At 42.2% G+C, this 12,603-nt stretch overlaps 1 protein-coding gene across 2 annotated transcripts in view; it reads left to right on the top strand.

Annotated features, from left to right (window-relative positions):
* Window positions 1-10,848, top strand: part of LOC106603663 (opioid-binding protein/cell adhesion molecule) — a 379,546-nt gene extending 368,698 nt beyond the window's left edge. For both annotated transcript variants that reach the window (XM_014197611.1, XM_014197610.2), the window contains 4 exons: window positions 4,771-4,905; window positions 5,749-5,869; window positions 7,166-7,317; window positions 10,223-10,848. In XM_014197611.1, the coding sequence (XP_014053086.1) occupies window positions 4,771-4,905; window positions 5,749-5,869; window positions 7,166-7,317; window positions 10,223-10,326 (512 nt within the window). In that variant the 3' untranslated portion in view covers window positions 10,327-10,848. The remainder of the gene's footprint in view (window positions 1-4,770; window positions 4,906-5,748; window positions 5,870-7,165; window positions 7,318-10,222) is intronic.
* Window positions 10,849-12,603: the final 1,755 nt, after the last annotated feature.

Raw genomic sequence — 12,603 nt, forward strand, 5'->3', positions numbered from 1 at the left:
ACAATGCAAATAGTATGTGTAGCCATTTGATTAGCTGTTCAGGAGTCTGATGGCTTGGGGGTAGAAGCTGTTAAGAAGCCTTTTTGACCTAGACTTGGCACTCCGGTACCGCTGTACGCACGACCCTCTGTATTGCCTTGTGGTCGGAGGCCGAGCCGTTGCCACGTTGCCATATACCATGTGGTTATGCAACCAGTCAGGATGCTCTCAAAGGTGCAGCTGTATAACTTTTTGAGGATCTTTTGCCAAATCTTTTCAGTGTCGTGGGGGGGAATAGGCGTTGTCGTGCCCTCTTCACGACTGTCTTGGTGTGTTTGGACCATGATAGTTTGTTGGTGATGTGGACACCAAGGAACTTGAAGCTCTCAACCTTCTCCACTACAGGCCCGTCGATGAGAATGGGGGCGTGCTCGGTCCTCCTTTTTCTGTAGTCCACAATCATCTCCTCTGTCTTGATCACGTTGAGGGAGAGGTTGTTATCCTGGCACCACATGGCCGGGTCTCTGACCTCCTCCCTATAGGCTGTCTCATCGTTGTCATGATCAGGTTTACCACTGTTGTCGTCTGCAAACTTGATGGGGTTGGAGTTGTGCTTGGTCATTCAGTCATGGGTGAACAGGGAGTACAGGAGGGGACTGAGCACGCACTCCTGAGGGGCCCCTGTGTTGAGGATCAGTGTGACAGATGTGTTGTTGCGTACCCTTACAACCTGGGGAGGCCCGCCAGGAAGTCCAGGTTCCAGTTGCAGAGGGAGGTGTTTAGTCTCAGGGTAATTAACTTAGTGATGAGCTTTGAGGGCACTATCGTGTTAAACGCTGAGCTGTAGTCAATGAATAGCATTCTCACATAGGTGTTCCTTTTGTCCAGGTGGGAAAGGGCATTGTGGAGTGCAATAGAGATTGCATCATTTGTGGATCTGTTGGGGCGATATGCAAATTGGAGTGGGTCTAGGGTTTCTGGGATAATGGTGTTGATGTGAGCCATGACCAACCTTTAAAGCACTTCATGGCTACAGATGTGAGTCCTACGGGTCGGTAGTCATTTAGGCAGATTACCTTGATGTTCTTAGGCACAGGGACTCTGGTGGTCTGCTTGAAACATGTTGGTATTACAGACGTTTTGAAAATGTCAGTGAAGACACTTGCCAGTTGGTCAGTGCATGCTCGGAATACACGTCCTGGTAATCCGTCTGGCCCTGCGGACTTGTGAATGTTGACCTGTTTAAAGGTCTTACTCACATCGGCTACTGAGAGCGTGATCACACAGTCATCTGGAACAGTTGATCCTCTCGTTCATGCTTCGCTGTTGCTTGCCTTGAAGCGAGCATAGAAGTTATTTCATTCATATGGTAGGCTTGTGTCACATATGGTAGGCTTGTGTCACTGCTCGTGGCTGTGCTTCCCTTTGTAGTCCATACTAGTTTGCAAGCCCGGCCACATCCGAGCGTTGGAGCCGGTGTAGTACGATTCAATCTTAGTCCTGTATTGACGCTTTGCCTGTTTGATGGTTTGTCGGAAAGCTTAGCGCAATTTCTTATAAGCGTCCGGGTTAGAGTCCCGCTTCTTGAAAGCGGCAGCTCTAGCTTTTAGCTTTAGCTTCTGGTTGGGGTATGTACTGTACGTTCGGTGACTGTGGGAACTACGTCATTGATTGATGAAGCCAGTGACTGATGTGGTGTACTCCTCAATGTCATTGGAAGAATCCCAGAACATATTCCAGTCTGTTCTATCAAAACAGTCCTGTAGCTTAGCATCTGCATCATCTGACCACTTCCTTATCGAGTGAGTCACTGGTTCTTCCTGCTTTGTTTTTGCTTGTAAGGAGGATAGAGTTATGGTCAGATTTGCCAAATGGAGGGCGAGGGAGAGCTTTGTACGCGTCTCTGTGTGTGGAGTAAAGGTGGTCTAGAGTTTTTTTCTCCTCTGGTTTCACATTTAGCATGCTGGTAGAAATTAGGTTAAAGGTCCCGGCCAATAGGAGCGCCGCCTCTGGATGAGCATTTTCTTGTTTGCTTATGGCCTTATACAGCTTGTTGAGTGCCGTCTTAATGCCAGCATCGGTTTGTGGAGGTAAATAGAGAGCTCTGAAAAATATATATGAAAACTCTCTTGGTAAATAGTGTGGTCTACAGATTATCATGAGATACTCTACCTCAGGTGAGCAAAACCTTGAGACTTCCTTAATATTAGATTTCGTGCACCACCTGTTATTTACAAATAGACACAGACCACCACCGCTTGTCTTACCGGAGGCAGCTGTTCTATCTTGCTGATGGACCGAAAAACCCGCCAGCTGTATGTTATCCTTGTCATTGTTCAGCCACAACTCTGTGAAACACATGATATTACAGTTTTTAATGTCTCCTTGGTAGGATAGTCATGATTGGAGCTCATCCATTTTGTTATCCAATGATTGCACATTGGCTAATAGGACTGATGGTAGAGGGGGATTACTCACTCGCCGTCGGATCCTTACAAGGCACCCCGACCTACATCCCCAATATCTCTGTCTCTTCTTCATGCGAATCATGGGGATTTCGGCCTTGTCGGGTGTCTGAAGTAAATCCTTCGTGTCCGACTCTTTAAAGAAAAAATTGTTGTCTAGTACAAGGTGAGTAAACACTGTCCTGATATCCAGAAGCTCTTTTCAGTCATAAGAGATGGTGGCAGAAACATTATGTACAAAATAAGTTATAAATAACGCGAAAAAACACACAATAGCACAATTGGTTAGGAGTCCGTAAAACGTCATCCATCTCCTCTGGCGCCATCTTTGTCCTTCTTTGCGAGGCATTGGAAAACCTCTCTGGTCTTCGTGGTTGAATCTGTGCTTGAAATTCACTACACGACTGAGGGACCTTACAGATAATTGTATGTGTGTGGTACAGAGATGGGATAATCATTCTAAAATCATATTAACCACTATTAATGCACACAGAATGAGTCCATGCTACTCATTATGTGACTTGTTAAGCACATTTTACTCCTGAACATACTTAGGCTTGACGTAGCAAAGGGGTTGAATACTTATTTACTTAAGACATTTCAGCTTTAAATGTGTTATTAAGTTGCGCAGTTCAGGCTGTAACACAACACTATTTGGAAAAGTTAAGGGGTGTGAATAATTTCTGAAGGCACTGCACCATGTATATGGTGCCATGTTCCCTTGGGTTTGCAGATACAAAGGAGTGACTGAATCACGAATCTTAAGACATTACCCAAACTTTTTCACTTTAGTTAAAAACCTAGCATAATTATTTTAGCGACTTGACTGAAGATACAGGCATAACCGATTCTGCCATCTTTTGCACATGGAGTCGCTGAAGCCTGAATTATCATAGGTTAACCTTGCCATCACTCACCCGATCACCGCCTGCAACCATAAAATAACACAGTAATGGCCAATAACTCAATTTCCACTTCTTCGCCTCAATCTGCATAATGTAGATAGAAACACATTATAAAATGTTAAATTATCTGTACTTCCATTTCCCATGGCCCAGCACATTAAAGTTAAAAGCAACAACCCAGCCAGGACAACCTTTCCAGTCAGTCCCTTGTCAGTTGCAGCAGAAGCAGCAGTAGCTGTTGGTGGGACCAGGGCTTGGGGAAAGTAATGAGATCATGCTAATGTCGAGATATTGCTGTATGTGACATTTCAGCTGATTGGGAATGGGTTATCTCCAAGTAAAGGTGCCGCTCCATTTCAGTCTCAGCCCCATTGCCTCCTGCTCACACACACACACACACACACACACACACACACACACACACACACACACACACACACACACACACACACACACACACACACACACACACACACACACACACACACACACACACACACACACACACACACACACACACACAGGAGAAATAACTGATACCGGCACATTTCTTTGAATAGCAAGACCTTAGAGACTTTATGATGTCCGTCGCGGAAGCAGTGGGTAGAGATTATACCACAGTACTGCTGATGTCTGAGGAAATGTTATTTTATGTGATGTGTGTTGACATTTGATAACATATTGAGGGCCAGTGTTTCTGTAATGTGCTACCTGCTGCTGTTGTGTACAAGACACAGCTACTGTAACTCTTGAGAATTTCCACCTTGAGTGGCTCCTGCTTTCAAATGTTCAACCAACAGGTGTAGAAATGTCACGTTGTAGTGTCTGATGTATAGCCTACACGCTACCTTGATCAATGCTGCAGACCATTTGAAAGGGTGATTTCTATGCATCTTGGATCTCACACCTGTTTAACCTGGTTACAAGTAATGTTTCATGCTCGCTAGACCATTCGAAAACAGAAGTATGTTTGCATATGTGTTCAAGGGCTGCTGCTGCTATGAATTTATTATGGTTCTTTTTTTAAATATAAAAAGCACAACACTCGCTCACCATTACAAATTCTTTGTTTTATTTAGGCAAGGTTAAAAGATGAACATTTCGGCCTTCATCAGAAGGAAGGCGAAACGTTAAATAAAACAAATAATGTTTAATGGTGAGCGAGTGTTGCGCCTTTTCCTTTTCAATTATGATTATATTTTTGAGTTGCACCTCGACTCACGTTAGTTGAGCGCCCTCCACTTCTTTCTAACTGTGTATTTTTATGAAATAAACGTTTGAGTTGTTATGTGGCTTTTTGGGAGATATTTTAGATAAAAAATATAGAAACAGCACTTCAATCATGGGGGGTTTGGTAATACTTTATGCACCGCTGTATGCTTTCTAGTTTTAAAAACAGATGTTATTGTGTTATTTTTCAGGACACAAATTTGTCACTGAAGGGGAATATGTTGATATGACAGCAATCACTAAAGAACAGTCGGGATCGTACGAATGCATCTCCTCCAATGACATCTCAGCCCCAGATGTGAAGACAGTGAAAGTCACAGTCAATTGTAAGCATGAAAACCAACAATGACGCCAAACACCACAACACTCAAACAAAGCTAAATGGTCATCTTATTTGTTGCTATTTTATCAGCCACATGGTTTTCCCAGGCTGTTGTTGATACAAGCTTGTTTTAAGAGCTTATAATAAAAACCAATATTTAACTAGGCAAGTCAGTTAAAAACAAATTCTTATTTACAATGACTGCCTACCCCAGCCAAACCCAGACAACACCGGGCCGACAAGCGCCGCCCTATGGGACTTCCAATCACGGCCGGATGTGATACAGCCTGGATTCGAACCAGGGACTGTAGTGACACCTCTTGCACTGAGATGCAGTGCCTTAGACCTCTGCACCACTCAGGAGCCCATTTTTTAAATTATGGTTATTAAGATCATTTTAGAAGCCTCTTGTTAGTTTAGCATACTAGCTCGAGTGTACATTGTTATCAACAGAAAATATACCTTACAGATTATTCAGGATAGTAGATACTTCACCTGTTTGAAACAGTTCACTTTAAAGGACATCAAAGTAATGGTTATCAGGTAGGTAGACACAGCAATATGACATCATACACAGCAGGAAGAATTCTTGCCTGCAGAAATCAAAAGCATAATTTCAATCTGTCAAGACTGCCAAAACAGGCTATTTCCAATGTGCGCCCTCCTGTGAGGAATACCCACATTAAGGAAGACCCAATAGTGGCAGATTTTTGTTGTTGTTGATTTCTGTAAGCAGGAAGTTGCCCCGCTGCATGTGATGATGTCATGTTGCTGAGTCTACTTTTAATAAATGTATATGCACTGCTATAAAATTCATTAAATAACCTCAATTTCATACATCTTACAGATGCTCCCTTCATTTCGAAGGCCGGGAGTACAGGTACCCCAGTGGGCCAAAAAGGGGTGCTCCAATGTGAGGCCTCTGCTGTTCCTGGTGCAGATTTTGAGTGGTACAAAGAGGACCGCAGGTAAGTCCTAATAGATCTTTTAGAAAAGAGTCTAGGTTTTAAGGGTCTCAGTTTTGGCCTTTGTTGGTTATAAGGAGATGTAAATCCCCCAGTTGTTTTTATTCTCCACTGGCAAAATGTAATTTTGTCTCATTAAGAACATTTCTTTGGAGAACAATTTCTAATCTAAACCATCATGGCCACCAAAGGCGAGTTGTATTTCTTTGCATAATTCGTTTCTGTCAATGGGCTGCGTTGCTTGGACAACCTCTGAGAAAGTACAGGGGGTTTTATAATGAATGACTACGCTTCAAATAAATCTTGTTTCCCAAAGAACTGGCACAAGCCAGTGAAGCGTGGGGAATATTAGCAGTGCAGCCAAAGAGAAAATGTTACACAACGCAGGTTGTTGTACAGCGATGCAGAGCAGTCGTCTCAGCACGACCTAATGAGCTGTGTTCGGTATTAGGGCTCTAGAGACTTATTTGAAAAGTATTTTTGTCCATAAGTTCCCGAGACTAATAGTCTTTACCAACTGTAGCATTCATACTTGTGCTGAACCCTTCAAGGACATCTACAAATGCCAACACAGCAATGACCTCAATGGGGCTTGTTCAGTCAAACTTGACTGGATTATACTGACATTGTTTACAGACTACACCTTCAAATCGTATCCCCTAATGCAGTGGTTCTCAACTGGTTTGGCCTCATGACCAAAATGTAACCAGTTTGTCTCAGTCGCGATCCAATATTCGCATCCCATTTTCTGCGGCCAAAATGCAATCTGGAAAACTATTTGTTATGGTATATTGATAGAACATGTCAGAATTATATGACAAGGGAACAACGGTCCCACCGTTTTCATTTTCAATAATTCCATTTTGCCCATATGAATGTTAAGATCACTGGCTTGAGACCATAAAATCTAACAAATCCTCTAAATAGAGCTGCTAACAACTGTACAGTATATAGAAAATATTGTGATTGAAGAAAAATAGTTCAGAGGTAAAATTATAAAAAAATATATTGGTTCATTATCATTTCTAAACACTTTCTAACTGGTTTTAGTCATTTAAGTTCAGACAGGAGTATTTTTCATTCACTTTTTTTATTATTATTTCTCTTTTCTTTTACTCAGACACTCACAACCCATTCAAAACCTCCCCCATCAGTTGAGATTCGCTGGCCTAACGGGCCAAATATGATTGATATAAGATATACCCTTCAATTTCATGGGTATGGGGATTTATTATTGATAACCTTTTAGATATGGGATTCCAGAATTAATATTTTAAGAATGTATTTTCTTCTTTACAGACTCCTAAATGGACTGAATGGGGTTAAGATAGAGAACCAAGGTAAACAATCCATGCTTATGTTTTTGAATGTTTCTGAAGAGGACTACGGAAACTACACGTGTGTGGCCATGAACACCATGGGGATCACCAATGCAAGCATAATCCTCTACGGTAAGATTGCCTACTGTTACAGTTGTAGTACAATATCGCTATAATATACGTTATTGTGTGCACTGGGATGCAATTATAGATGCAATAATATACATATATTATTGGGGCAGCAGGTAGCCTTTCGGTTACTGGCGGTAGGCCGTCATTGTAAATAAGAATTTGTTCTTAGCTGACTTCCCTAGTTAAAAATATCTATATATACAGTTGAAGTCAGAAGTTTACATACACCTTAGCCAAATACATTTGAACTCAGTTATTCACAATTCCTGACATTTAATCCATGTAAAAATGCCCTGTCTTAGGTCAGTTAGGATCACCACTTTATTGTAAGAATGTGAAATGTCAGAATAATAGTATGATTTATTTCCGCTTTTATTTCTTTCATCACATTCCCAGTGGGTCAGAAGTTTACATATATGCAATTAGTATTTGGTAGCATTGCCTTTAAATTGTTTAACTTGGGTCAAACGTTTTGGGTAGCCTTCCACAAGCTTCCCACAATAAGTTGGGTGAATTTTGGCCCATTCCTCCTGACAGAGCTGGTGTAACTGAGTCAGGTTTTTAGGCCTCCTTGCTCGCACATGCTTTTTCAGTTCTGCTCACAAATTTTCTATAGGATTGAGGTCAGAGCTTTGTGATGGCCATTCCAATACCTTGACTTTGTTGTCCTTAAGCCATTTTTCCACAACTTTGGAAGTATTTTTGGGGTCACTTTTCCTTTGGAATACCCATTAGTGATCAAGCTTTAACTTCCTGACTGATGTCTTGAGATTTTGCTTCAATATATCCACATCATTTTCCTGCCTCATGATGCCATCTATTTTGTGAAGTGCACCAGTCCCTCCTGCCACAAAGCACCCCCACAACATGATGCTGCCACCCCGTGCTTCACGGTTGGGATGGTGTTCTTCGGCTTGCAAGCTTCCCCCTTTTTCCTCCAAACATAACGATGGTCATTATGGCCAAAACGTTATATTTTTGTTTCATCAGAACAGAGGACATTTCTCCAAAAAGTACGATCTTTGTCCCCATGTGCAGTTGCAAACCATAGTCTGGCTTTTTTATGGCGGTTTTGGAGCAGTGGCTTCTTCCTTGCTGAGCGGCCTTTCAGGTAATGTGATATAGGACTCGTTTTACTGTGGATATAGTTACTCTTGTACCTGTTTCCTCCAACATCTTCACAAGGTCCTTTGCTGTTGTTCTGGGATTGATTTGCACTTTTCTCTAGGAGACAGAACGTGTCTCCTTCCTGAGCAGTATGACAGCTGTGTGGTCCCATGATGTTTATACTTGCGTACTATTGTTTGTACAGATGAACGTGGTACCTTCAGGCATTTGGAAATTGCTCCCAAGGATGAACCAGACTTGTGGAGGTCTACAACAAATTTTTTCTGAGGTCTTGGCTGATTTCTTCTAATTTTCCCATAATGTCATGCAAAGAGGCACTAAGTTTGAAGGTAGGCCTTGAAATACATCCACAGGTACACCTCCAATTGACTCAAATGATGTCAATTAGCCTATCAGAAGCTTCTAAAGCCATGACATTTTCTGTAGTTTTCCAAGCTGTTTAAAGGCACAGTTAACTTAGTGTATGTAAACTTCTGACCCACTGGAATTGTGATACAGTGAATTATAAGTGAAATAATCTGTAAACAATTGTTGGAAAAATTACGTGTGTCATGCACAAAGTAGATGTCCTAACTGACTTGTCAAAACTATAGTTTGTTAACAAGACATTTGTGGAGTGGTTGAAAAATGAGTTTTAATGACTCCAACCTAAGTGTATGTAAACTTCCGACTTCAACTGTATAGTGTGGTTTTGTGACAATGACCACAAGAGCAGCTGCGGCTGCAGTTAAACCTCCAACATCGCCTAAACAAAAGCAATGATATGCTGTGCAGTTGTCGGTAACTGCGGATTAACGCTGATCTGACTCAATCCTGGCCTAAATGTAGATGTGTCTATCTGTGGGGTGGGGTGTAATGCAAATAGATACATTTGTTTGTCAGTGCTTATTCATCTGTGGGAGAATACTCCACAGTGAACCAAACTTGCAGTAATGTAATGTAGAGTAAAGCTATACATTTAAATAAATTAACATTGTTACTATGAATAGGACAAAAAGCAGCAACTTATTTTGATTATCTCTAGGGGCATATAATGTGAAAGAGCTGAGCCTCGTTGGATACAATAGCTATTGAGCGAATACAATAGCTCAGTATACAAATTTGTTGAGTCTTAGGGTAGCATTACAGGTCATCCACAATGTTTGGTCAACTTTTTCTCTGACTGCAGTTCCAGCAGTTTACAAAGACTAACAAACTGCCAGAAAAACACATTAAGAAGCCATTTTAGTCATCCTACACTATTCTATTCTCAACGTTATAAAGGCCCAATCCTGAAAACTAAAATCTAGCCTCAGTCGTGCTCCTCAGTTCACATGCCAAGGGATTTGGGGGAATGTTTGTTTTGTACTGCTTGTTTTCTTTTGATCATCAAAGGGGATAGAATGCCATGTCATCTCTGATATGAATGATGTGTTTGCGTGGAAAAAGCTATTTGAGATCCTTGGTATGCTTTGTTAAGATGACCAGTGTCTGATGGAGCCTGTGTTCAGTTTTCAAAGGAACCCGTCCTATTCAATGTGCAGGAGGAATCCATCTTGTTGGTTCTATGCCTAGCGTTACTGCTGATGATGACCTCTTTGCAGTCCATCCCCTAAATTACATTTCAGGAGAGGGCTCTAAAGCCAACAATCACTTTTTTTGATAAGGCATCTAAAGTTGTCAGTTAAAGCCAATAGAACCCGCAATGGTTTAGTTGTGGAGGGGAAGATAGGTAAGAGGAAGCACTGCCTCTTGAGATGCCTTAGTGACGTTAATATCAAACTATTTTTCCCAACAGGCCCCGGGACTATGATGCATGATGTGAACAGGGCTGCCCTGTCGCCCCACTGCTCCTTCTGCCTCCTGCTGACTGTTTTCTTGTTGTTCCTGCTCAAGTTTTGATGCAACACGGTTCATCCTCAGCTTTACCTAGCACTGAACAACAACAAGACTCTTGGTCCCAGAAGAAGAAAAGGAACAAAAGGAACTACCAATAACATCGTTGGTTCACTCTTCTTTTTTTTTGGTGTGCATTGGCGGTATGTCTTCATTTGGACAAAAACCAGAAGACGGGACACGTCTAGGGTGGTGGGGAGGGAGAGGGTCGACATGGATGCTGATCTGAGGTGATGGTAGTACTACAGTTGTGTCAATCTAAACTTTTATATGTAAAAAAGGGAAACAAAAAGTTCATGTATGTGTTGATAGTTGACTGGTTTTACCCAAATATTGAGGTGTACATTCAGATTACTGGTGTGTCATGTCCTGTTTGATCTATGTACAATAACATAAGCTTTTCTTAAGTAAACAACAAAAAAATTAAAACATACATTGTGATTGTTGAATTTACTGTATTTTTACAGTTGTATGCAACAGAATAATAACAAAAACAGACCATTCAATATAAACAATGTCAACTTCAGTGTAACATAGTGTGCTATCATTTCTGAGGCAGAACCATACAATATCAAATATTTAAGGAATGTTTGTCACAAATGATGTCCATGCACCACAAAACAAACATGGTTAAAACATAAACAGTACTGACATTTTTTTTTGGGGGGGGTCATTAAGAAGAACTGCATAGTCCAACACAGATTATGACTGTACGTTGTCTGAAATTGGCTTACACCTTTTTGAAAGGAAGTTGAGACCGACAAGGCTGATATACACAGGCAGAAATGTCCAATGAAAACAGGCTATTCATTGCACAAACAATTCGATCTCCCGCTGGCTATATACTGTAGTGTCATCCCACAATATACAATTTAGCTCATGTTGGTGTCTACAAACAAAACACAAGTGGATAAATAAAAACAACATGATGCCAACAGGATATAAACTCAGCAAAAAAAGAAATGTCATCTCACTGTCAACTACGTTTATTTTTAGCAAACTTAACATGTGTAAATATGTATATGAACATAACAAGATTCAAAAACTGTGACATGAACTGAACAAGTTCCACAGACGTGACAAACAGAAATTGAATAATTTGTCCCTGAACAAAGGAGGGGTCAAAATCAAAAGTAACAGTCAGTATCTGGTGTGGCCACCAGCTGCATTAAGTACTGCAGTGCATCTCCTCCTCATGGACTGCACCAAATTTGCCAGTTCTTGCTGTGAGATGTTACCCCACTCTTCCACCAAGGCACCTGCAAGTTCCCAGATATTTCTGGGGAGAATGGCACCTAGCCCTCACCCTACGATCCAACAGGTCCCAGACGTGCTCATTGGGATTGAGATCCGGGCTCTTCGCTGGCCATGGCAGAACACTGACATTCCTGTCTTGCAGGAAATCACGCACAGAACAAGCAGTATGTCTGGTGGCATTGTCATGCTGGAGGGTCATGTCAGGATGAGCCTGCAGGAAGGGTACCACATGAGCGAGGAGGATGTCTTCCCTGTAACGCACAGCGTTGAGATTGCCTGCAATGACAACAAGCTCAGTCTGATGATGCTGTGACACACCGCCCCAGGCCATGACGGACCCTCCACCTCCAAATCGATCCCACTCCAGAGTACAGGCCTCGGTGTAATGCTCATTCCTTTGATGATAAACACGAATCCGACCATCACTCCTGGTGAGACAAAACCGTGACAAAACAGCACTTTTTGCCAGTCCTGTCTGGTCCAGCGATGGTGGGTTTGTGCCCACGTTGTTGCCGGTGATGTCTGGTGAGGACCTGCCTTACAACAGGCCTACAAACCCTCAGTCCAGCCTGTCTTAGCCTATTGCGGACAGTCTGAGCACTGATGGAGGGATTGTGCATTCCTGTTGTAACTCAGGCAGTTGTTGTTGCCATCCTGTACCTGTCCTGCAGGTGTGATGTTCGGATGTACCGATCCTGTGCAGGTGTTGTTACGTGGTCTGCCATTGCGAGGACGATCAGCTGTCCGTCCTGTCTCCCTGTAGCGCTGTCTTAGGCGTCTCACAGTACGGACATTGCAATTTATTGCCCTGGCCACATCTGCAGTCCTCATGCCTCCTTGCAGCATGCCTAAGGCACGTTCACGCAGATGAGCAGGGACCCTGGGCATCTTTCTTTTGATGTTTTTCAAAGTCAGTAAAGGCCTCTTTACTGTCCTAAGTTTTCATAACTGTGACCTTAATTGCCTACCGTCTGTATGCTGTTGTGTCTTAACAACCGTTCCACAGGTGCATGTTCATTAAGTGTT

Source organism: Salmo salar, chromosome ssa04 (genome assembly GCF_905237065.1).
Source record: "Salmo salar chromosome ssa04, Ssal_v3.1, whole genome shotgun sequence".
Classification (NCBI taxonomy): Eukaryota; Metazoa; Chordata; class Actinopteri; order Salmoniformes; family Salmonidae; genus Salmo; species Salmo salar.